The 25,288-nt window shown below is 35.9% G+C and overlaps 1 protein-coding gene across 6 annotated transcripts in view; it reads right to left on the bottom strand.

Moving 5' to 3' along the window:
- AGTPBP1 (ATP/GTP binding carboxypeptidase 1) overlaps nucleotides 1-25,288 on the bottom strand; it is a 174,851-nt gene that overhangs the window by 124,040 nt on the left and 25,523 nt on the right. For 4 of the 6 annotated variants that reach the window (XM_077904934.1, XM_077904928.1, XM_077904937.1 and 1 more), the window contains exons 2-3: nucleotides 20,985-21,049; nucleotides 8,189-8,313 (exon numbers count right to left, since the gene is read on the bottom strand). In XM_077904934.1, coding sequence (XP_077761060.1) covers nucleotides 8,189-8,313; nucleotides 20,985-21,016 — 157 coding nt within the window. In that variant the 5' untranslated portion in view covers nucleotides 21,017-21,049. Of the gene's footprint in view, nucleotides 1-8,188; nucleotides 8,314-8,821; nucleotides 8,863-20,984; nucleotides 21,050-25,288 lie in introns of those variants that run through there. The other 2 variants (XM_077904931.1, XM_077904938.1) reach the window with 2 other exon arrangements.

The raw sequence follows: 25,288 nt of genomic DNA, 5'->3' as shown, positions 1-25,288 counted from the left end.
CATTTTGAGATTTTAAAAACAATACAAATAATCCATTCTCAATACTGCACATATTACACAATAAAGTTCAAGAGACTGGTAGTACCAAATTTGTTCTACACAGTGATAATTAAGCAGTCTAAGAGCAGAATGAGCCCTGAAGCCCTGATAAAGAGACGGAGAAAAAATCAGGCTAGGCCTTTAGAACACCACACTTCTGCCCAGAGAAAATCCTGTTCAATTTCTATTTTAAATGAACAAAAATGCCATTATGTGGTATAGTTTTGACACATACAAATTATATATTTACAACTTCACAAGAACATGAAGTATGTAAGATACAGAATACAAGTTACAAAATCTCAAGAAAAAACTCATTAGTCTGATATCCATCTGAAAATTTGGTTATTCTAAATGAGAAATTATTAAAGAAAGGGACAAATGTGCTACAAAGAAGTTAGAATACAGTACTATTTATGACAACTATCAGTAACTACCTACAAAATAAATATGGAAATTAGAAATCATGTTTTTCTTTAAAACAATAATCTCATGCTATCATGCATCATCCTGGGTCCAGATAATGAACTCTGTAAAACTGACAAAAGCCTTACAATCTTTCTAAATATAAACCTGTATAAGTGAGGGACTCCTGGGTGGCTTAGCAGTTGAGCGTCTGTCTTTGGCTCAGGGCGTGACCCCCCAGGGGTTCTGGGATCAAGTCCCACATTGGGCTCCCTGTGAGCAGCCTGCTTTTCCCTCTGCCTATGTCTCTGCCTCTCTCTGTCTCTCACGAATAAATAAAATCTTTTAAAAATTTTTAAAAATTAACAAAAAACCTGCATAAGTGATATGAAGATCTAAAACACTGTTCGTTTCTATATCCTATTGCCATAATTTCTAATGCTTAAACAAATGACAAATTTCTTTATCTATAAAAAACGGAAAAACTCATTAATATTTGTAGAACCCAAATCCTTTTTTACAAGTATGTGATTCCTCTGCTGACCCTTCATCATTTCCCTGGCCCAGCTGCCTCCATCCATAAGTATTAAGTTTTAAATAAATACTGCTTAAACATCCACAATGCACCTCTGACATAACATTTTAAATAAGACAATCAATTTAATGTTAAAGCCAAATTGGGACGCCTGGGTAGCTCAGTGACTGAGCATCTGTCTTTGGCTCAGGGCATGATCCTGGAGTTCTAGGATCAAGTCCCCCATTGGGATCCCTATGAGGAGCCTGCTTCTCTCTCTGCCTACGTCTCTGCCTTTCTCTCTGTTTCTCTCATGAATAAACTTTAAAAATATTTTTAAAAAGAAAAAAAATGTTAAAGCCAAATGATTTTTCAGTATTAATCACATAGAATAGTCAGAAGATTGAGATCTCCTCTACTAACCATTACTTTTTCACCTTCACGGAACAAACCAAAAACTCCCCTTATTGTAATATCCACAATCATGTAGTTTACTACTCACACTAAATGAAAACTAGGTGCTATAGTTTTCTACTCTACTCTAGACTCTTGTTATCATCTAAGGAGACTTCAATGTCAATGTGGATAATTCACTCAAATACCTAGCTGCCTAGCTTCTTGAGCGTGTAACAACAAACCCTTTCTCCTGGGCTCCAATTTATGAACGCTTTCAATTCTCAGACCTCAAACTCCCCTACTTCTGAAATCTTAACCTCCAATCTCCCACTTGCAAGACCACAGCCTCCTGATACTACTCGTCCTCCTTGCTTTCGAAAAATTAGGGAAGCCTCACTGTCACTTCCACTGAAATTTCTAACTCATCAATGCCAGTGCTCTTTTCCCACAAAATCAATTCTTGACATACCCCACTTGGATTCCAAGGTCCACCCCTTAATTGTACCACTGCAAACCCTTATAATTAAGTAAATACTAAAATGTGCACTCTCTATTCCTACATCACAGTAAAAATAAGGCCACAAGAATTTCTCCTAGTTTAAGATTCTTAGTACCAAAACCCTGAAACTACTGTTTTGACTTACCTCAACTCACAGCCATTACCATCTGCCCTGCCATAGCCACAGCTATTCCAAAATGTGTGCCAGTTCTCAACCTTGCCTCTCAGTCTCTGGACCTCTATTCCCAACTCTCAGAATCTACATTTCCCTCAATGAATTGAGACAAAGTTATTAGTCAATGACAGATGAAATCCTATAAACAATAACCAAGCTCCATACACTTATGTATCCAGTCCTTGATGATTCTGAATTCCTTTTTCCAATCCAGGGAGGGAAAGAGGCATATATTGTTTCTACTATGTTCTGAATCCCATCCTTTCTACCTACTTATAAACCTACAGCTTCAGCTTCTACCCACATACTATTTTCTGTTTTCCCACCTACTTAACAAACCTTATTTTAACTTGCTGCCTCCTCTATTTCCTTCTGGTTTCTCAGTGAAACTCCCCCCATAACAGAAAGTCTACACTCCTGCCTTTTATTTCATTTGCCATTCACATTACATGAAAGTGCTCTTGTTGTGGCCAATAATTTATTGTCAAATGAAAAAGATGTTATTTTAACTAACCCCTCTACGTTACTTAACATTGCTAGTAACACTTCCTCTGCTGGCTTTTCTACAACAGTCCTTCTCCTCTCAGTTCTTATACCACTACATACTGTCTTCAACACCTGCAATAATCTAAATGTTATACTTAACAGGCAATAATTTTAAAGCAGCTATTATAATTACATTCAATCATATTATGGAAAATAATCTCACCATGAACAAAAAGAAATCACAGAGAAAAAGCACAAAAAAAGAACCAAATGTACATTTTAGAAAAGAAAAATATAATATGTGAAATAAATATCAGATAAACATAATGGCAGAATGCAGAGGAAAAAGGCAGTGAACCTGAACATAGAAAAACGATGTATCATCCAATCTAACAGAGAGGATTAAAAGTGAAAAACAGGGCCTCAAGGATCTCTGGAGCAATCTCCAAAAGCCCAGCATATGCATTATTATATCCCAAGAGAAAAAAATGAAAGAGACAAATTTTGATCAGTAAAAATTTCCTAAAATTTATAAAAACACAAATTTACAGATTTGAGAAGCTCAGCAAATTCCAAGCAGGATAAATACAAAGAAAACTATATGCAAACCTCTGAAAACCAAAACTAGTAGAAAATTATGAACTCAATCATAGAAAAATGACACATAACTTTCAGAAAGCAAATTATCAAAAATAGTAGACATCTCCTTTGAAATCATAGAGGCCACAAAATAGTGGAAGCACTGTTTTACATGCACTTTATAGTGCTGAGAGACAAAAACCATCAACTCAGAATTCTATACCCAGTAAAAATATCCCTCAAGAATTTGGTAAAATAAATCTACTGTCAGATACAAAAAATTCTTCCACAGCAGACCTGTCCACTAGAAATGCCAAAGGAAATTCTGTAGGCCAAAGGGAAATTCTGCCAGATCAACCTCATATCTTTAGGAAAGAAAAAAGAGCTTCAGAAATGGTAAATATGTGAGTAAACATAAAAAACTACATTTTTCTTAATATCTTTAAAATACACAAGACTGCCAAAAGCAAAAATTGTCTTTCAGGACTTCTAATGTATATAGATAAGATACCTATCATAACTAGAGCTGAAGAATGATAAATATAAATGGGTACTTGAGGTTCCAAGGTTTCTAAATTTCATATGTGGTTACATTCTTAATTCCAAGCACAGTGCAAAAAGTTAATGATTGCTTATTTTGATTTCCAGAGGAATGAGTTTTAAAAATTACAAATAGGTATAACTGGTAAGTCAATAGGTAAATTAAAATGGAATTCTAAAAACTGTTCTAATAATACAAAAGAGGGTAGGGCAATAAAAAACAAGAAATGAAAACAGCAAGGACAAACAGAAAATTAACTGTAGACTTAAGTCCAATTAATGTTATATTAAATGTTATCAAACTAAATGCTCAAATTAATAGGTAGAGTACATCAAACTGCTATCTACAAACTGCTATCTACTTTACATTCAAAAATACAAATTGGCTAGAAGGAGGGTGCCTGGGTGGCTCAGCCTTAAATATATATAAACCAAAACTGCCAAAATTGAAAAGAGAAATATACAGATCAACAATAGGTAGAGAATTCAATACCCAAGTCTTAATAGAACAGCTAACGAGAAAATCAATAAGGTATACAAGTTTTGAACAACACTATCAAACAACGTGACCTAACCAACATTAATAGGACACTCCACCCAACAACAGCAGATGGAACATTCACGTGCACATGGAACATTCCCAAGGAATGACCATATAGTAAGCCATAAAATATGTCTCAATAAATTCAAAAGGACTAAAATCATACAAATCTCCAACCACAGTGGAATTAAATTAGAAAACAACAGAAAGAAACTGGGAAATTCTAAAATAATGAGAAGTTAAACAACACACTGCTAAATAATCCATGGGCCAAAGAAGAAATCACAAAAGAAATTAGAGCATGTGAACTGAATGAAAATAAAAATATATTAATAGTTGTAGAACGCAGTTAAAGCAGTGTTTACAGAGAAATTTATGGCTTTAATGACCACATTATAAAAGAAAGGTCTCAAAATCCATTATCAAAGCTCCACTTTAAGAAAATGGAAAATCAAAGTTGAAACAAGCAGAAGGAGGAAAGCAATAAAGATGGAGGATCAATGAAATAGAAAAAAAGGAAAATAGAGGAAATTAATGAAACCAGAAGCTGGTTCTTTCAAAAGATCGACAAAATTGACGAATGTTTAGCTAGACCTGGGTCTCTCAATCTCAGCACTGTTGTCAGTTTCGGCCAAATAATTTTTTCTTAAAAGGGGTTATGCTATGTGTTTGTAATGCTCAGCAGCAACCCTGGCCTCTATCCATTAGATGCCAGTAACAATCACCTTCTCAAATTTCACAACCAAAAACACCTCCAAACATTGCCAGTGTCTTGGGGCAAGTGAAGAGGAAAATCACCCCTGGCCCAGAACCACTGATCTGGACAGATCAAGAAAAGAGAAAGATGACACAAATGGCAAAAATTAAGAATGACAGAAACTGAGGATTATAAAGGAATTACTACCAAGAGATGCATGCCAACAAATTAGACCATCTACACGAAATGGATAATAATTATGTTTCTAGGGAAAAAATTAAGGGTAAATTACAAAAAGTACCATGCATACTGCAAATAAGTAATATATTCTTAAAGACAGAAAATGTAATGCACTCAAGAAAAACTAACGTCAAATTGTGGAAATGTATATACCTCCACTACATAAACAAGTATTTGTGGTTTTTTTAAAATCACTTAAATACATAAGTAGTATGTGCTTATTACAACAATTCTAACAGTAGAAAAGTACTTTAAGTAAATCAGGAACTTACCTCATTCCCCTCCATTTGCTATCCCACTGATAACTACTGCTAAAAATATGGTATGCATACTTCTGTTTTTGTGGGTTTTGCCTTGTTCATATAAGTGTTACATATGTATATAACACTTACTTTGTACAAAAATGAGGCTATACATATAGTTATATGAACCAAAGAAACTTGCTCTTTTACATAACAGATCAAACTTAGGGACTCCAAGCAATTCATACAGCTCCACATAGGAAGTATCTGTCAGATGTATCACAAGTAACTTCTTTATAACTGCATGAAGTTATTATACTTTTAATGTTCCACAATTTGGCTTTATCAAAATTAATTCAACCATTCTCTCATTAATGGATAGTTAGGGAGTATCTCTGGTATTACAAACAATGCTGCAAAATATCCTCAAACATTGTTTTACATACTAGCATTTTTATTTTAGTCAAATACATTCCTGAGAGTCAGCAAGCAAGTGCACTTTAAATAAGCATTGCTAGATTCTTCTCTCCAAAGTTAGTAATAATTATTGCACCATCAACAGTGCATGAGAACACCCTATTTTCCATGTCCCCAATGCTGGATACTGTTATTCTCTAATTTCTGCCAATCTAACTAGTGAGAAGTATCTTTGTTGTTTTCATTAGCAATTCCCAACTTTCAAGGAGTTAAAGAATCTTTTCACAGGTTTACTGGCTATTTGCATTTCTTCTTTAACTATAATTTCTAATCTTTCTCTCTCAAATGGACATCCAACTGAATTATCCTATAAATGATGATGGGACAGTCTTCCACTACTAAGTTACACTGTTCTCATTGGCTAATCCAATGTACTATAAATGAAATCACAGTATTACACAACCTAGGGGACAGCATTCAGGGCCTGGACCCCCAGTGGGGAGTAGCAGGGTATAGGGGCAGTCTCTGGTAGTAGTATGGCTGGGTCATTTTTCAGAGGTGATGCGAGAGAGTTGGGGCTTCCAGGCTGTGGGAAATGTCTGCAGTGGTGGGGGCAGTGTACACAAGTGTTATCTATGGGTCTGAAGAATTTGTTTTCTATTGTTTGTGTTGGTTTTGAGGAGGTTTCATATTAGAACACAGTGAATATACTTGGTACATATAACTTTGCACTAATACAGTTATACATCCTTGTACGTCTACCTTAGATGATAAGCACAATTACTTCCAAAGGCTAGACTCCAATATAGCAAGTTCTTGAATTAAAAAGTACAGACACATAGAATGCCTGGGTGGCTCAGCAGTTAAGCGCCTGCCCTCAGCCCATAGTGTGATCCTGGAGTCCCAGGATCAAGTCCCGCATCAGGCTCCCTGCATAGAGCCTGCTTCTCTCTCTCTGCCTGTGTCTCTGCTTCTCTCTGTGTGTGTCTCTCATGAATAAATAAATAAAATCTTTTTAAAATCTTTTTAAAATTTTTGGGATCCCTGGGTGGCCCAGCGGTTTAGCACCTGCCTTCGGCCCAGGGCGTGATCCTGGAGACCCGGGATCGAGTCCCACGTCAGGCTCCCTGCATGGAGCCTGCTTATCCCTCTGCCTGTATCTCTGCCTCTCTCTCTGTCTCTCTCTCATGAATAAAGAAATAAAATCTTAAAAAAAATTTTTTTTAATTTTTTAAAAAATAAAAAAATTAAAAGTACAGACAGGTATCTTCGATTTTGCTAAAAACAAATGTTATCTATTAAAGACCTCTTCTGGGTTTTGGAGTGCTGTCAACTACCCTTTAAAAACATAGACTGCATAGGAGGTAGTTATCAAAATGCTCTATGACCATGAAGAGGAGTTAATACATACTGAGTTCCTGAATATGGAAAATGCCTACTAAAGGACCTGAAACTCCAGAATAATGAAATAATTTTAAAAATTAAAAACTAATTATAAAATGTCTGAACTTTAATTTTAACAGAATGCCTTCAATATACTATTAAATATTAAGGTAGCTGCTGGTTTACCCTTATTTCAAAAAAGAAAAATCAGGTTTGTTTTTTTTTTAATCAACCACAAGTTCTAGAATCTTAATTTCCTTTTTTTAGTATCTATTGAAATGATTACATAGATTTTATTTGACCTGTTCAAATAATGTTATATTTCCTGATATTAAACCATTTTAGAACTCCTGAAGTGCTCATTAGCAATGTGATATTCATTTTTAATGTATTTTAATTCATTTGGATTTACTTCACTAACATTTTATTTGAAATTTTGTTCATATTTATGTTTCTAAGTACAAAGTCAGTACCTTTCTTCTCTTGTACTCTCTCAAGGTTTTGATACCAATTCAGTAGTATTAACTTCATAAAATAGAAAAATGATGCCTAATTACAGATACCAGTTATTGAACATTTTAAAATTCTTTTTACATGTTTCTCATTAAAATTCATGATAATCACTGATATCTTTTATCTCTACTTCAGAGCTGGTACAGCTGAATCCTACGGACTCAAAATTTTCCTAAGATCACCCCACCACTGAATGACAGAGCTTGCACTCAAGTGGGGATCACACTAGTAACCAGTGTTCTGTGCTGCTTGACATCTTTTTGTCAAAATTCTAGAACAAGAAGCACTGGAATTAAGTATTGTTTGAGAATGGGGGAGGGGGACACTTAATCATTATCATTTTTAGAAACAATGCTTTGAATAGCAATTCCATCCACAGTCATTCAGTTTTCTACTTCTTGAGTCTACTTGAGAAAGTTCAGTTTTTACAGAAAATCATCTATTTATCAAAAGTTTGAACATTCTTAGCACCTACTTTTGAAGAATTGATAAAGATTTCAAAAACAAAAGATTAAAGTTTACCTTGACTTTGAGCCAGATGAAGAATTTTTGATGTAACATATCTAGCAGTATCTGATTCTGTAGATTCAGTATTGATCTTCTCCAGCTGAGCCAGGAGTCCCACAATCCGAGAATTATTGGTAAGGCTAAAAAGAATGTTACTTTATATTAGGGTACATTCTACACCAATTGTAAATTCAAAACTATAAAGATCTCTAAAAAAAAAACCTTCTAAAAACATTAAGGATTTATGCCACATTTCCTTATTCTGTTTTACAGCTTAACATTGCTAAAATTTGGGGTGCCTGGGTAGCTCAGATGGTTTTCGGTTCAGGTTGTGATCTCTGAGTCCTGGGTTTGAGCCCCACATGGGGCTCCTGGTTCGATGGGGAGTCTGTTTCCCCTTCTCTACTTCTCCCCCCTTGTTTATGCCCTCTCTCTTTCTCAAATGAATAAAACCTTTTTAAAAAAAAATAGCTAAAATTCTATTAATTTAAAAGAGAGAAAATAAATAAATAAATAAATAAATAAATAAATAAATCACATTTCATTTCAGAAAACCACAAATGTCAACCCATCCAGCAATCTTACATCACACCTTCAAAGTTCACCTTTCGACTCTTCAAGAATACTTCTTACATTTCCTATGCTTACCTCAAAACTCTAATCATCCCTCCCATCTTAGTCCACTCTCAGTGCCCTGCTTTGTATTACAAGCCCGAACAGGAACACACTTTTCTTCCCACTACCACATCCTTAAATCTATCTGATTCTCTACCCACATTCTTTCTTCCTTGTTCTCATTATACATTTGCACATCTGAAACTGTTCTAGGTATTACCAATAGTAAACAAAACAAAATTCCTCTCCCTACAGACTGAACATTCTAATGGTGAGAGATAAACATGTAAATAATCATACAATATTTAAGGTGGTGGGCAGTGCTACAAAGAAAAGCAGGAAAAAAAGAAAAAGAAAAAGAAAAGCAGGTTAGACGAAATAAAAGGTGGAGGGCGAGGGATGCAATTTTAGTGGTCAGAGAACACCTCACTGATCGAGTACCACTGAGGGAAAGCCCTGAAAGAAGTAGCCATGAAGAAACCTGCAGAAAGAGCTATTCAGGAAGGAGTCACAACCAACCAAAACCCCAAGGCAGGGGTCACTGTACTGAGTTAAAAGTGAGGCAGCCAGTGTGGCTGGAGTAGACAAAGAGAGTAACAGTGAGAGATGAGGTCAGAGGTGGGGGTGCCACCATTTAAAGCTTTGCAGGCCAATGTAAGATTTTGACTTTTACACTAAGTGGGATGGAAAGTTTCTGAGCAGAAGAGTGATATGCTCTGATGTTTTTAAAGGCTCTCTGGCTAGTACGTTGAGACTCAAAAAAGAACAACCCCTCCCCTATATACTTGACCCACTAGCCCTTCCTGCATTCTCAATGTATTTGCTCCTTAGATTAATCTTTCCCTGATTCATCACCCCTCTCTCCCTTTCAACTAGATCATACTCAATGGCACACTAATATGATGTAGGAGAGCTCCCACTAGCAACCAACCACCCCACTTCTCTGCTACTCCTTGAATGAGGCACCTGTACTTGCTCTCTCCATTTTCTCATGTTCTGTTCACTTTTCAAGCTTGCCTTCTGCACCCTGAGGTCTCCCAATCTCCTGTAGTCACTTCCTTACTCATCATATTCAGTACCTCAGCACTATCCAAATCAGATAGCTTTCTCTTCCTCCACTTCCTTCTTTGGGCTTCAATGACTCCACTCTCTCTTTATTTTATATTCTTCCTATCACCACCTCTCTGAGATCCCCTCTATTGGCTCCTCCTCTTGTAATACATTTCTAGATACTGATTTATCGACAGCTCTATCCCCAGCCCTCTTCTTTTCATTCTCTCCATTCTTCTGCCAATGTGATCTCATGTAATCCCACCACCGTAATTATGATCTAAATACTACCTGGCTCCTACACTCAACTCCAGCTTCACCCTGATAGCTTACTCAACCTAACAAGCCCAATATAAAGCATTTTCTAGTTCCTCCTCTCAACCTATTCCTCTTCCAATCTTAACTGCTCTCAAACCCACATGAAACCACCAATTGCTCAGGAAAAAATCTGAACTGCCTTCCTCACACCAAACCAGTATCAGCTCCATCTCTGAAACATATTAACTTCATCCACTTGTCTCCGTATCTACTATTACTCCTCAAGTCCGAGCAATCATCATCTCTCACTTGGAAATCATAGCCTTATCACTAGTCTGCTTTCATTATTGCTTGCCAATAATCCATTTTCTCGGTAATTTTTTAAATCTTTTTATTTCAAAATACTTATAAATACTCATAGGAAGTTGCAAAAATAGTAGAGTGGTCCCTACTACCTTTCATCTAGTTTCCCCAATGGTTACATTTACTACACAGCAATGGCAAAAACCAGGAAATTGACAGTGGTTAAGTATATAGTTCTAGGCCAGTGGATCACATGCACAGATTTGTAGAACCACTAATCTAATCAAGTTGCTATCCAGCTTAAAAAGAATCCCTTCAATGGCTTCTTGACTTTGAAGTCAGACTTCAGGAAAAATCAGAACTTTAGGAAAAATCTTACTTACTTACCACAGCCTACTAGACAGGCCCTTTGTCTATGGCTTCTGTCTACCTCTCAGATTTTATCTCTCACAACATTCCCCTTATGCACTGGGATCCAGCTGCAATGGCTATCAGTTCTCTGAATACAGCACGTTTTTCCCCAACCACAAGGTTGCTGTCCTCTCAATCTGGAGGGTGATTTCACTCAGCTCTATTTAAAGCTGGCAACTTCTCACTTCAGGCTGCAACTCAATCATGTGACCATTTCCTCACCAGCTCCTCCACTTCTGATATTAAAATGTACCTATAAAGAATTTATCCCTATTTGAAATTATGTAAGCTCCACAAAGGTAAAACACCCTGCTTGTCTTACTCTACAAATTCAGTACTTCAAACATTGGCTGGAATAGCACAGACAATACATATTTAGAAACATATGAAAACCAGTATGTTTTCAGGTTAACTATGCCAAATGCTTTAAATTTGGAGCTACTTTAATTGAAAGGTATCTGAAATTTGAAAATACACATTAAGCATACATTTTTAAATGTACCTAACCATTTAAAATAATATTTCCCATTTATCAGAGCCAGTATAGCATAGATATAAAGATACATATCGATATATATAAATCTTTAAACATCATAAAAACCCAAAAAAAACCTTAAGAATATGTTCAGTGTAAAAAAAAATAAAATAAAAATAAAATAAAAAAAAAGAATATGTTCAGTGTAATATCAAGTTTTAAGATACATAAATTCAATACAATATATTTTTAGTGTATATACATAATATATAAGAAAACATTATACACACACATACTCTCTTACACATAAAGACACGCATGGAAATTATGACCATCAAATTCAGCATAGTAATTATCTCCAGATAAGGGAGAAAAATGTTTTCAGGCAATAGTACACAATGCATTTGTAATTTTTTTTATTTCTTAAGGGGGTGGCCAGTACACAGGTGTTCATTGTATTATTCTCTATCATTTTTGGTTTTCAGAAACATTTCATAATTTTTTTAAATAAAAAAATTCTGGGGGCAGCCCTGGTGGCGCGGTGGTTTAACGCCACCTGCGGCCCAGGGTGTGATCCTGGAGACTCAGGATCAAGTCCCACGTCCGGCTCCCTGCATGGAGCCTGCTTCTCACTCTGCCCTGGGTCTCTGCCTCTTCTCTCTCATTCTGTGTCTCTATGAATAAATAAATTTTTTAAAAATCTTTTTAAAAATATTCTGTAGAGATTAAATCTATGTTACATGTTTAACATTGTACATATTTTTTTCTTCCAATGTTGCAGGAGGAAGGAATGATTCCTTATATAACTACACTATCGCTACCATACCAAAAATAGTAACAATAATCCTTTAATATCAAAATTAGTCTAACTTCAATTTTCTTAATTAGTTCATCTCTCACACATTTTCTTTGTACAAATGAGAAACCAAATGAGGTCTATGTATTGCATTTGTCTTTTTTTTTTTTTTTTTTTATCAAAGACACAGAGAGAGAAAGGGAGAGAGGCAGAGACACAGGCAGAGAGAGAAGCAGGCTCCATGTCAGAAGCTCAATGTGGGACTTGATCCCAGGACTCTGGGACCATGCCCTGAGCCAAAGGCAGACGCTCAACCACTGAGCCACCCAAGCGTCCCAACATTTGTTTTTATATCAACAAATTTCCTATTACTTTTTTCTCCTCACAATTTGTTGAAGCAGTTCGATTATCCTATAGTTCCCCACATTCCAGACTTTGCCAATTATACATCCACAGCATAATTAATTGTTTGTCCATCCTCCATATTTTCTGTAAACTGGTAGTTGAATTTAAAGGCCTAACCTGATGAAGCTTGACTTGGAAATGTGAACTCTTTATAAATAAGTGGTACTATAACCTTCTATAACAAGTCATGCAAGCTAAACTAGCCACTTTTTTCATAGAACATCATTTTTACTTCAAATAACAAGTCAAATAATAATAAAGACATTTTAAAAAACAAATGACAAAGATTATTCAGACTGGGGAACTGGAGCATACATTTTTTTTTTTTTTTTTTGGAAATGAACAAAGTGAGTCTATCATTTCAAGGAACAACTGACAGATTGTTGCCAATGATAAAATTTAGCTTTTGAGCTAAACTTAGAATTTCAAAAAATGTGGATCTACCATCAAAGCCTTGAGAGATTCCCACTAATTAAAAAATTTTCTAGGGGATCCCTGGGTGGCTCAGCTGTCTGGCGCCTGCCTTTGGCCCAGGGCGCAATCCTGGAGTCCCAGGATCAAGTCCCGCGTCGGGCTCCCGGCATGGAGCCTGCTTCTCCCTCTGCCTATGTCTCTGCCTCTCTCTCTCTTTCTCTCTCTCTGTCTCATGAATAAATAAATAAATCTTCAAAAAAAATTTTTTTTCTAGGTGCCTGGGTAGCTCAATTGGTTAAACATCCAACTTTTAATCTCACCTTAGTTCCTGATCTCAGGTTTATAAATTCAAGCCCCACATTGGGCTCCATGCTGGGTGTGGAGACCACTTTAAAAAAAATTTTCAGGATGCCTGGGTGGCTCAGCAGTTGAACGTCTGCCTTCACCTCAGGGTGTGATCCCAGGATTCAGGATCGAGTCCCTATAGGTTTGGTTCCCTATGAGGACCTTGCTTCTCCCTCTGCCTAAGTCTCTTCTGATAAAAATCATTGGTGATATTAATATATGCAATTTTTTAATACTGTGTAATAAAATGTACCACTATGTAGAAGATCTGCATTAGTTATGGAACCAATATTTCCAAATGACCACTGCTGGATGTTACAAATTTAAATATGGGAAAAAATTTATTCAAAGTGCAAAAGAGCCAATGGAATTTAATGTAACAGAGAACAAAAAGTTCACTAATATAGTTTCAGATTCCACATTGCAATTAACCTTTAAGAAAACTATTACTTAGCAAGAATATCCATTTCAATTTGAATTTCAAACAATACAGCTTTATTTCCAAAGTACACTATCATTTGTGTTTATTCCTCATTTATAATTATTACTCTTGCTTTAATCATATCTTTACTGTTTCTCTACAAATACTGAAAACACAACTTTATTTTCCTCTATCATAAATCAAAGGAACATTATATACAATGATCTAAAATGGCCTTTTATTCTGTACTCCTTTTTCTAATTATATATCTATGTGAGCCCAGATATTCTTCATATTCTATAACAAGAACACCACACATGCACAAACTATATATGCATGTATAATATCTGCACATATTACATGTAATACATGCTTACATGACAGACTGAACTCAGAAGTGGATAAAAGAATCTATCTATCTTCCATTAAGCCACACATCAGATTTGCAAAAATTTAGTAAAATAATGCTAGTCTTCATTTTTTTGGAAAACACAGTTATTTCTAAAACAAAATGTTATGTTATTATACAATTGGTTTATTGCCATTTTTAAATGAATTAAATAGGGGCACTTGGGTGGCACAGTTGGTTAATTATCAGACTCTTGGTTTCAAATCAGGTTGTGATCTCAGGGTCATGAGATGAATCCCCTCATGGGGCTCCACACTCAGCACAGAGTCTGCTTAAGCTTCTCTCCCCCTCTCCCACTACCCCACCCTCACTACATGTATGTGCACTCTCTAAAAAAGAAATAAACCCTTTTTTAAAAATAAATGAATAATTTTAAGTTCTCAGTTTTAATGTATAATAATGTAAATATCAATGGATAAAATAACTCATCAACAAAAACGTTTTGGAGTCTTCATCAATTTAAGACAGCATAAAGAGGTTTTGAGCTAAAAAAATCTGAGAACCACTCCTCTAGGCTTATCCTGCACATTTTATGCTCCTGACCTAGAATCAGCCCTTTCTCCAAAAAGTCCTGGTTCCTTTTGGTGATAAATGATATTAAGAGACCACAGTTTGAGAACTAAGGAGCAAAATACATCTTTAAAAACAGTTCCATAATGCAGAGTTAAGAGAATTTTGCATTAAGGAAACCAAATCCTGATATTTAATAACTGAGTGTTTCTTAAATTTTCTCCAATTAATATTTTTCTTAATGGTCATCTCAGGAAAAAAAGTCATCTCATCATTTTGCAGTAGTTAATAAAACATCTAACTATTCAAAAAATTCATAAACATACAAAACACACACTGAGCATAACACACATTCAATTCTATTCCCAACTAAAAATTTGTTTTATCAGTAACTCCAAAAATTTTTAATTACACCACATTTTAAAAAAGTAAAAGAAAACCTTTCATCTAAGTGATTCCTTTCTGAGAATCATGCTTCTTCAAATGATGGATGGCTGAACAGAGGAATGAATCTTTTGAAGGGAGGCAAATAAACAGAAATTGAGAACATAGGCAAATCAATTTCCCTCTCTATTTCTACTTTTCTCATCTACAGAATGAAAACTTAACAAAATATTTTAAGCCACCCCAACTCAGCTCTTAAAATATAAAGCTGCTGAAGGCTGTGACAGTAATGTTGAAAGAATCATAGGGTGAACAGCAGAGGGCAGCTGTACCACTTCTGAATAATTTTTAGACTTTGGAAAATCTGGGGAGGGGGGATAAGCTATCTAACTATTAAATGGACAATCTCAACTACACTGAGAAAATGTTTAAATAACAAGGCTCAGAAAAGGATGTATATCCCTTGCCTACCCTACTTTTAGATGAATCAAAATGAAGCTAAGACCAAACTTCAGATATTCGATTTATGACTGTTAATTATGAAGTAGTGAAAAAATCATGGAATTGAAAATATAATCCATATGAAATACATCAAATCCAGTTAACTTTCAAATGGATATTTTAAGAACAGTATCACTCAGGGGGTGCCTGCATAGCTCAGTCAGTTAAGTATTTGCCTTAGGCTCAGGTCTGGGATTAGGAACCTGCTTCTCCCTCTCCCTCTGCCTGTAGCTCCCCCTGCTTGTGCGCTCACTCTTTCGCTCTCTCTTTCTCTCTCTAAATGAAATCTCTAAAAAACAAGACAGTATCAATCAAATATTTGTTTCATTGTAGTGGTCTCCTACTGCTTTGTTTCAATTTACTCTCAGAACTATTTTTCTAAAAGCATAAATGTGGGGATCCCTGGGTGGCTCAGCAGTTTAGCACCTGCCTTCGGCCCAGGACCTGATCCTGGAGTCCCGAGATGGAGTCCCACGTCAGGGTCCCTGCATGTAGCCTGCTTCTCCCTCTGCCTCTCTCTCTCTCTCTCTCTCTCTCTCTCTGTTTCTCTCTCTCTCTCATGAATAAATAAATAAAATACTTAAATAATGGAAAATTTGGAAATGAACAAAGTGAGTCTAGCATAAATGTTCTTGGATATTACAAAAGTCTCAATGATGTACAGATACTACCTTTGCAATAAATAATTTCCCAAGCAACTGTAAGCACTATAGAACCTATCTTCATATCGTTATTACCTTTTTTACCTTAAAATGCAGGTAACAGAGCTATCCTCATTAAAAAAAAAAGGTAAAAACATCTCACAGCAGAAAAAATCTATAGAAATACACTAAAGTTTTAGACTTAAAGATGACACTCAGAAATTAAGATTTAATTTCAAACAGTAAGGTTTTAATTCCAAAATGCATATTATCTTTCAGAAATATCGGTTCCTCATTTAGAGGTCTTTTTGAACCTGCTTTTATTACTTTTGCTTTATTTACATTTTTACTATTTCTCCCCAAATACTAAACATACAACTTTATTTTCTTCCATCACGAATCAAAGGACAATGAAAAATAGAAACTTCATTATCATTCTTTTGTAAAAAGTGTTAAATATTTAAATATGTAAAGTTTGGAAAACAATAATCTTCTAACTGAAAAAGAAGAATAACTACTTCTCTGACTACTTCTTATAATTAAATGCAGAAAAGGCTTCTTCAACAAAAATTCTAGTTTAACACTACCAAGTGACTTGTTACGGACAACCAGTAAAAGCCTGTTAAAATTTTAAACTGTCTAAATTAAAGTACCATCAGCAATAATTAGTCAAGTTATCCTTTAAATTCCTTCACCAAAGCTAATTAAATGCTAATTATTTTATAGTCATTATTTTTAAAATTTCTCTGGTCATGTTCCACTGGGATTTTAAGTACATGTTTGTGGCTAACTGCTTTGCCCTGATATATGGCCACTCTGGTGTATCACATTTCTCATTTTTAGCTTAATGTAAAAGTTAGTATAGGCTAGGTCAGAGGTTCTCAATCATGTTTGGAGCTTTGTGGGGAGGAACTGGGGGGGCTGGTCTCATGATACCTTTACACTAAAAAATTATTGGGGACCCCCCCAAAGAACTGTTATTTTCACTGAAAACACAAATCTGACAAACAACCTGAAAAACTAGTACACTGAAAACTACAGAACATTGCTTTAAAAAATTAAAGATGACTATAAAAAAAGGAACATACTATGCTCAAGAGTAATAAGACCCAGTGTTGTTAAGGTATCAACAGTCTCCCTGGGGCACCTGGGGGCTCAGTCAGTTAAGCAGCTGCCTTCATCCCAGGGTGCTGAGATCGACCCCATAGCAGGCTCTCTGCTCAGTGGGGAGTCTGCTTCTCCCTGTCCCTCTGCTGCTCTGCTGCTTCCTCTGTTTGTGCTATCTTTCAGATAAATAGAGTCTTGGGGAAAAAAACACTCAATTCTCCCCTAACTGATCTATAGAATCAAGGCAATCCAGTAAAAATCCCAACAGGCTAATGTGTAGAAATTATAAAACTGATGCTAAATTCATATGAAAATGCACAGAAACCTAAAATAGACCCAATTTTTGAAATAAAAGAACAAAACTGGATCCCTGGGTGGCGCAGCGGTTTGGCGCCTGCCTTTGGCCCAGGGCGCGATCCTGGAGACCCAGGATCGAATCCCACATCAGGCTCCCGGTGCATGGAGCCTGCTTCTCCCTCTGCCTATGTCTCTGCCTCTCTCTCTCTCTCTCTGTGACTATCATAAATAAATAAAAATTAAAAAAAAAAAAAGAACAAAACTGGTAGATCAACACTAATTTTGAGACTCACTATAAAGTCACCAAGGCAGAGAAGTATTAGCACTATAAGATAAACATCTAAATCAGTAGAATAAAACAGAGTCCAAAAATAGGCCCACACATACATGAACAACTGATTTTTGACAAAGATACAAAACCAACTGATTGAAAGGATGATTCTGCAGATATACATAAGCCAAACTTACCAAACTATACTATGTGCAGTTTGTTGCATGATGACTATATCTCAGTAAATTTGTTTAAAAATTATAGGTGGCCTTAGTAAATACTCCTGGTATACCACGTAAAGGCAGAAACTACACAGGAGTGGTTGGAGTGTCTGAAATGAGATGTAGATTGCATTTACAGACTATCTCAAATTTTTTGGTTTTTAAGGGAATCAGATATATATCAGAAGAGCAGAGTCTGTATACTGGGAAGCCCAGATCTTGTTTAAATAGTAAGGAATAAAGCGGTTAATGATTCAAGACAGAAAAATAAATGATTAAAAGAGCCTAAGAAAAAAAGGAGGGAGGTGAAATCAATGAACACTGGTGTCAGTATTAATACCTGACAAGAAAAGAGACACATTCTCTGCTGGAGTATAAATAGCAGGAGGGTAAGCAGAGGATGGGATCAAATAAAGGGGAATACATAAATTTAAGGTGTAAGATACATGAGGATAATAGATTGTATTATCTCTGTGATACCATGAGGGAAAGCCATTTGTTGAGGGTCTGTATTTGAGACATCTGAGGATTTCAAAGGCTTAAAGGGTAAAAAGAAAGTATAAAATAATCATTACAAAAATTGAGAAAATAAACTTTTCCAGAAAACCATAGTTGCAAGATTTCTGGGCTCAGTTCAAGCCAATGAGCAGTAATTTTTAGTGTTATCTTTCAAGTTAGTTCATCCTCCCAACATCATTTAGCTGCTCAATAAAGGTTTATCCAGAGGGCTTCATCAGATGGATGTAAGGGAAAAATACAAAGTCAGGTGAAAGATATCTCAGGTCTTTTCAAGAGTGTAATGACAGATAGTGGATTCTACTGAGAGAAAATAAAGTCAAAAGATTAGGTCAAAAGAGAGATTTTGACCCTTTTCTATTTCAATTCATCTTTCTGCATCCAGCTTTCTTCACAGAGCAATATGACAAGTACTAGTAGAACTTATCATTTCTCGGGATCCCTGGGTGGCGCAGCGGTTTAGCGCCTGTCTTTGGCCCAGGGCACGATCCTGGAGACCCGGGATCAAATCCCACATCGGGCTCCCGGTGCATGGAGCCTGCTTCTCCTTCTGCCTGTGTCTCTGCCTCTCTCTCTCTCTCTCTCTCTGTGTGTGACTATCATATATAAATAAAAATTTAAAAAAAAAAAAGAACTTATCATTTCTCTTAGATGAAGGCCACTTGCAGTGACCTCAATTTAGTTAGACTAAAACAGCGACAAAAATAACAATAAATACCCAGTAAAATCTATCTCAGGAGAAAAAAGTGAAAACCAATACTAGGAGCCAGAAGTTGTCAAACTGTAATTTCCTATTCATGTGGAACAACAATCTAGTAATTTTAGATAGTTTAGCTAATCAACAGAACTACCATTACTTATTTGACCTAATCCCAAAAGTGGCTGGCTGGTGCTCCTTCTTTTTGTTTTGTTTTCTTAAGGTTTATTTATTTATTTTTCAGAGAGAGAAAGCAGGCACAAGTGCATTGGGGGGGGGGGGGGGAGGCAGGGGGAAAGAATTTTCAAGCAGGCTTCCCAGAACCCTGAAATCATGAGCTGAGCAAAAACCAAGTCTGAGATAAACTACTGAGCTCAAGTCATGATTTCATGGGTCATGAGATGGAGCCCACCCCTTCCTCCCCACCCTCATGTGCAGCTCTGCCCTCAGCAGGGAGTCTGCTTCAGGATTCTCTCCCTCTGCACTTCCCTCCACTCGCTCGCACACACTTGCTCTCTAAAATAAATAAATAAATAAACTTTTTTAAAAATAAATAAAGATTTTAAAATTTGGGAGCGCCTGGGTGGCTCAGTCAGTTAAGCATCTGCCTTAGACTCAAGTCACGATCCCAGGGTCCTGGAACAAAGCCTCACATTGGGCTCCCTGCTTGCTAAGCCAGGAACACGCTTCTCCCTCTCCCTCTGCCCCTCCCCCACACAAACCAACACCCCCTTGCTCTCTCTCTCTCTCAAAATAAATAAAATCTTCAAAAGACAAATTTTAAAATAAATAAAACACAATCAGTCCCTAATTCCTTTCCTATACAAATTATAAAAATACTTAAACAATGAAATTTGTTATAATGTATTATATAGTTAATAACTGGAAAACTTGATGTAAATAAGGAACAAATCTTATCTAAACTGTATCTACTTATTTTAAGAGTCAAACCATACTTGTAAATGCAAAGTTGTAAAAATGTAAATATAACCTACAACACTGCTACAAAGCAAAACTGATTACCAATATTAATAAGTTGTCATTTACTAGCCTGCTACACACTATCTTCACAACTTCATAATATAGCATTATTATTATACTCATTACATAGATGGGAAAACTGAGACTTAACAGTGTTAAGCAATCTAGCTAAAAAATAAATTCCAAAACAGAATCAGTTTGTCTAACTTTTAACTGAAAGAATCCACAGTAAAACCTTGCTAATAAGGACAATTTCTTGGTACATAAGAGCTTTAATAGAGATAATGCTTTAACTCAGGGATTAGTTAAAGTTTTTCTGGAAAGTACCAGACAGTATATATTTTAGGCACAATGGACCATACAGTCTCTGTCAATAATTAGCCAACTTTGCCACAGTAGAGCAAGTGTCCAGACAATAAATAAATGAAGGAGCACAGCTGTGTTCCAGAAAACTTAATTTATGTACACAGAAATTTCAATTTCATATAAACTTCATGTGTCATAAATATTCTTATTTCCCCCCCAAATTTAGAAACGTTAAAAACTATTCTTAGCTCATGGGCCATACAAAAACAAGAGGTCATGGGGTCTGGCCCATGGGTCATAGTTTGCTGACTCCTGCTTTAATTGAAAATTAAAGCATTAATAAATATTAGTTTAAATATGTAAATACAACATGCAATTATTTAAACACAAATAATACTTTCAAATAAGGAGTTTCAAATAACCACTTCATGTATTATTTCCATAATTGACACATATTGGTATTTAGCACTACAGTACCTTTTTTCTGATACCACTTTTAACTTGCTCATCTTGACTTACTTCATTTCATCATTGCAGATAATCTAAAAGAAAAAATGTTAATGATATTAAACACACAACTGTTTCTATATATTAGATATCATAAAAGCCATGCCATTGAAAGTTTTTATTATGAGCAACACAAGATAACACTGGAAACCAAAGGAGAGTATTTGATTTTTATGTGTTTCTGGCAAGTTACCTCAATATGCAAAAATGTGTGACAATTACATGATCTAAAACCAGCCAGTAAACTGTTATCAAAATCCTGGAGCTACAAAAATAAAAAAAAATAAAAAAACTAAAATAGTATATGCTCTAGTGTTAAGACTTCTTTTAAGACAGTTCAAATTATCTTTTTCCAATTTTATATTCCTCCTTAGAATAAACAACCACAGCAGTGTACTTATTGTCCACTACTCACACAGTGATCAAATACTGGTAGATATGTAAGAACACTTATTAATAACAAGTTGTTTAGACAGTAAAAACTACCTATAAATCATCTCATTTAATATACTTTATATTTTACTTCAGTCAATACAAGTTTTATCATTAAAAAAGTACACATTATACACTTTAAAACTTTAAATCTCATTTCATAGAATCTTTACAACTTTTCAGATTTATTTTGTAACTATTCACCCCCCAAAAAAGAGAAAAAAAACAAAACAAAACTCTGAGATGTCTTTTAATTTTATATATAAACGCTTACTGAAGCAGAATTTTGGTGCATCACTAGACGTAAAAAAAAAATGCTAATTCAACAAGTTTCTCACATATTTATACAATATTTAGTATAATGATATTTAAAGGGAAACAAATATGCAAAAGAATGTAGTAGATTTAGAAGCTACAGGTATTCTGAATGTTTTTCTTCAATTAACTTTCACTTCAATAAAACACATGATTTTTTTTTTTCAGTTTTCTCATTAACTCAATTATAAGAAAGAAAACATGCATTTCACCTATGGACTTCTTCATGTCGGCAAGAAATTTAAAACTGCTGACAATTCTTTCTTTTAATGGACTTTTTAGGGACACCTAGGTGGCTCAGCAGTTGAGCATCTGCCTTTGGCTCAGGGCATGATCCTGGAGTCCCAGGATCAAGTCCCACATCGGGCTTCCTGCATGGAACCTGCTTCTCCCTTTGCCTATGCTTCTGCCTCTCTCTCTGTCTTTCATGAATAAATAAATAAAATCTTAAAAAAAGAAAAAAGAAAAAAATCTTAAATAAATTGACTTTAAAAAAAAAAAAAACTACAAAAAAGTAATTTTTCCCCTTTCCAAATAAATTAAGAATCAAAAATCCAAAGGAGGGGGAAAAATCCTATGTGATTTCAAAAGCATTACTGCTGCCATAACATAAGGTTAATTAAGTTACTTCTACTTGTTGAGTGGTAGGAGCTTCTCTAAAAGTGCATTAATAGCACATCTCATGAAAAGTTTACTGTGACTCTTATTATTAGAGCTGATAGTTGGAAAGGTTAATGTTTTACCTTACGTCACAACCACGTCAACAGTTAAAGAAATGATTTGAACTTCCAACTCACAATAAAGTAATAGTTGGACAACAGGCATTCATGTCCTCTCCCTCTGAGGACTAGAATAAAGTAGACAGCAAAGTAATAAAGAGAAATTAAGTTATGTTTAAGCCCACAGTGATAAAAGGAAAACTAAAGTCAGGGCGGGGGGTTCGGGGGGTCCAGAGGGTAGGTATCCTGTCCAGAAGAACTCAGGGAACTTGGAACCCAGGGACATGGAGATGCCAAGCACAACAGAGGAAGAGACTGCTCAACAGCTAATGAAAATTCTGTAATTCTAAGTAACTTCTTACCTCTTCAATATCCCATACCTCACCACTGTGGAAAATGTTCAACAGCCAGTCACAGAATTCCTGACAAATAATCTTCACCAAAGAAACAACCTCAAAGAATTCTGCTTTCTGGGACTAAAGAGTCTCCCAGGAAAAAGGCCAGCACTCGACCCCATCATCTTAGAACTAAGCCACTATGTCCCTTATGGTCCCTTTTTATAGCCTAAAGCTAGAGTGCCCTCCAGAGAACATGAAAACTCTGTATTTTAAAAGTTTGTGTTCATCATTGTATCATGTAACACAAACAGGCACTTTAGAGGCAGAAGTACTGCATTTCAGCAAGTCTGTGGATTTGCCAACCAAGTGTGACAAAGCAAGAAAGAGGCAAAGAAACTGAGACTATGTACAAGGGCCTAACTATAAAAACTGACCATTAAGTTTAGGTATAATCTACTCATTCCTCTTTATTGGGTCATTCTCATCCCCATAAAATCATGTTGTTATTTCCATGTCTTGAAGAAAAAAATAAACTCTTTGCTCCTATTTCCTCAATCCAGCTACTGTCCCATTTCTCATCCCTCCCGAAAGCAAAGAGTTGTTTGTACACACTGTAAACAAGTCCTCTCTTCCCCTCCTAAGCACACTCCAGTCAGGTTGTCCCCAACACATGTCAGTCCCAGTGACCTCCATGTCCCTAAATTCAACTATCAATTCTCAGTCCTCATCTTACTTGTCCTATCAGCAGCATTTGATAGAACTGGTCACTCCCTTTTCTTGGAAATACTTTCCTCATTTGGCCATACTGTTTCCTTCACTGAATGACCTAAGTAAGCTTAGCTCTTCCTCGTCCTTTTAGAACTGCAGTGTCTTCCTTGGTGACCTCATCCAGTGTCATAACTACCCAACATCTCCACTTAGATCTCTAATAATATCACAAACTCAACATAACCAAAACTGATCTGACTTGCTCTTCCCTCCTAAATGTGCTCTCACCTCAGCTTTTCTAACTGTAAAGACAATCCTCTAAATCTCAGTCCAAAACCTTAACATCCTTCTTGACTCCTGCCTTACATCCCACACCCAATCCATCAGCAAGACCTAATAATTCTACTTTCAAAATATATCCAGAATCTGATCACTTCACCATATCTATTACCATGGACAAACCAATCATCCTAATTAGTCTCCTTTCTGTCTTCACCCGTCTACAGTCTATTCTCAGCAGAACATCCTGACTAATCCTTTTAAACCCTTGGGGAAAAGAGACAAAAAAAGCCATTTCTCATTAACTCAACTATAAGAAAGAAAACATGCATCCAAAAGAAAAAAAAAAAAGCCATCCTCAGGTAAATCTTGTCACCACTCTGCTCAAAGTCCTGAGATGATGCCCATTTCAGTGGCATTAAGGGCCCTAGGGGAATACCCCCACCCCTTCCCTTCCCTGAGCTCATCTTCTACCTACAACTCTCCTCACTCACTCTGCTCTAGACACACTGGCTGTGCTTCCTTGCTTTCCTCCAATTCTCACCTTGACCAAGCTATTTTCTCCACCTGAAATGTTCTGCTAGAAATCGTAATGACTGACCAATTTCCAAACTTCCTTTGCTTGAGTATCACCTTTTCAATAAAGCCTACTTCAACCAATCTATTTAATTCTGTAAATTACCTTCAGACTCCAATATATCCATTGCCCCTTGCTTGAATCTACTGTCTTTCCAGAGCTCTTATCACCTTCTAATACAGGATGATTCAAAAATAATTGAACACTGAAAACTGTACTAATCAATAACTGATTACATATGAACATGTGTCAAAACAACTTTTAAGGGAACAGTTTAGTTCTATAAGCTTCTGAATGTTCAATAGATGCATCATTAAATCATATATATCAGTCCTGTAATCAAATTCATCCCAGTCCCTTACCAGCTTATCACCACTGATGATGACAAAAGCAACCAAAATGAGTTCCTTCATTTCCTCAAGGTTTTGAGGACAAAGTGGTAGCAACCCAAGGTTCTTGATATATACAAATAAGAAATCACAAGGTTTAATACCTAATATCTCACTGGCCAATATTTCACTAGTCTTAATCACTTTGTAAACTAGACAACTGATTAATAAACTCTGTGTATTGCTTATTATCTATATCTCCCTGCTAGAATTAAAGATCCATGAGGGCAAAAATTTGCTTTGCTTACCAAATGCCTCCCAATTATCTAGAACAAAGCCAGAACATGGCAGGTGCTAAAAAATCTTTTAAATGAGTGAACCAATGTTTTATTTTTTTAAAGATTTTATTTATTTATTCATAAATAAACAGAGAGAGAGAGAGAGAGAGAGAGAGAGGCAGAGACACAGGCAGAGGGAGAAGCAGGCTCCTCGTGGGGATCCTGATGCAGGACTTGATCCCAGGACTCCAGGATCACACCCTGGGCCGAAGGCAGACGCTCAACCACTGAGCCACCCA

This window comes from Canis aureus, chromosome 1 (assembly GCF_053574225.1).
Source record: "Canis aureus isolate CA01 chromosome 1, VMU_Caureus_v.1.0, whole genome shotgun sequence".
Lineage (NCBI taxonomy): Eukaryota > Metazoa > Chordata > Mammalia > Carnivora > Canidae > Canis > Canis aureus.
The sequence above is the reverse complement of the archived record's forward strand: the minus strand, read 5'-3'. Positions and strand labels throughout refer to the sequence as shown.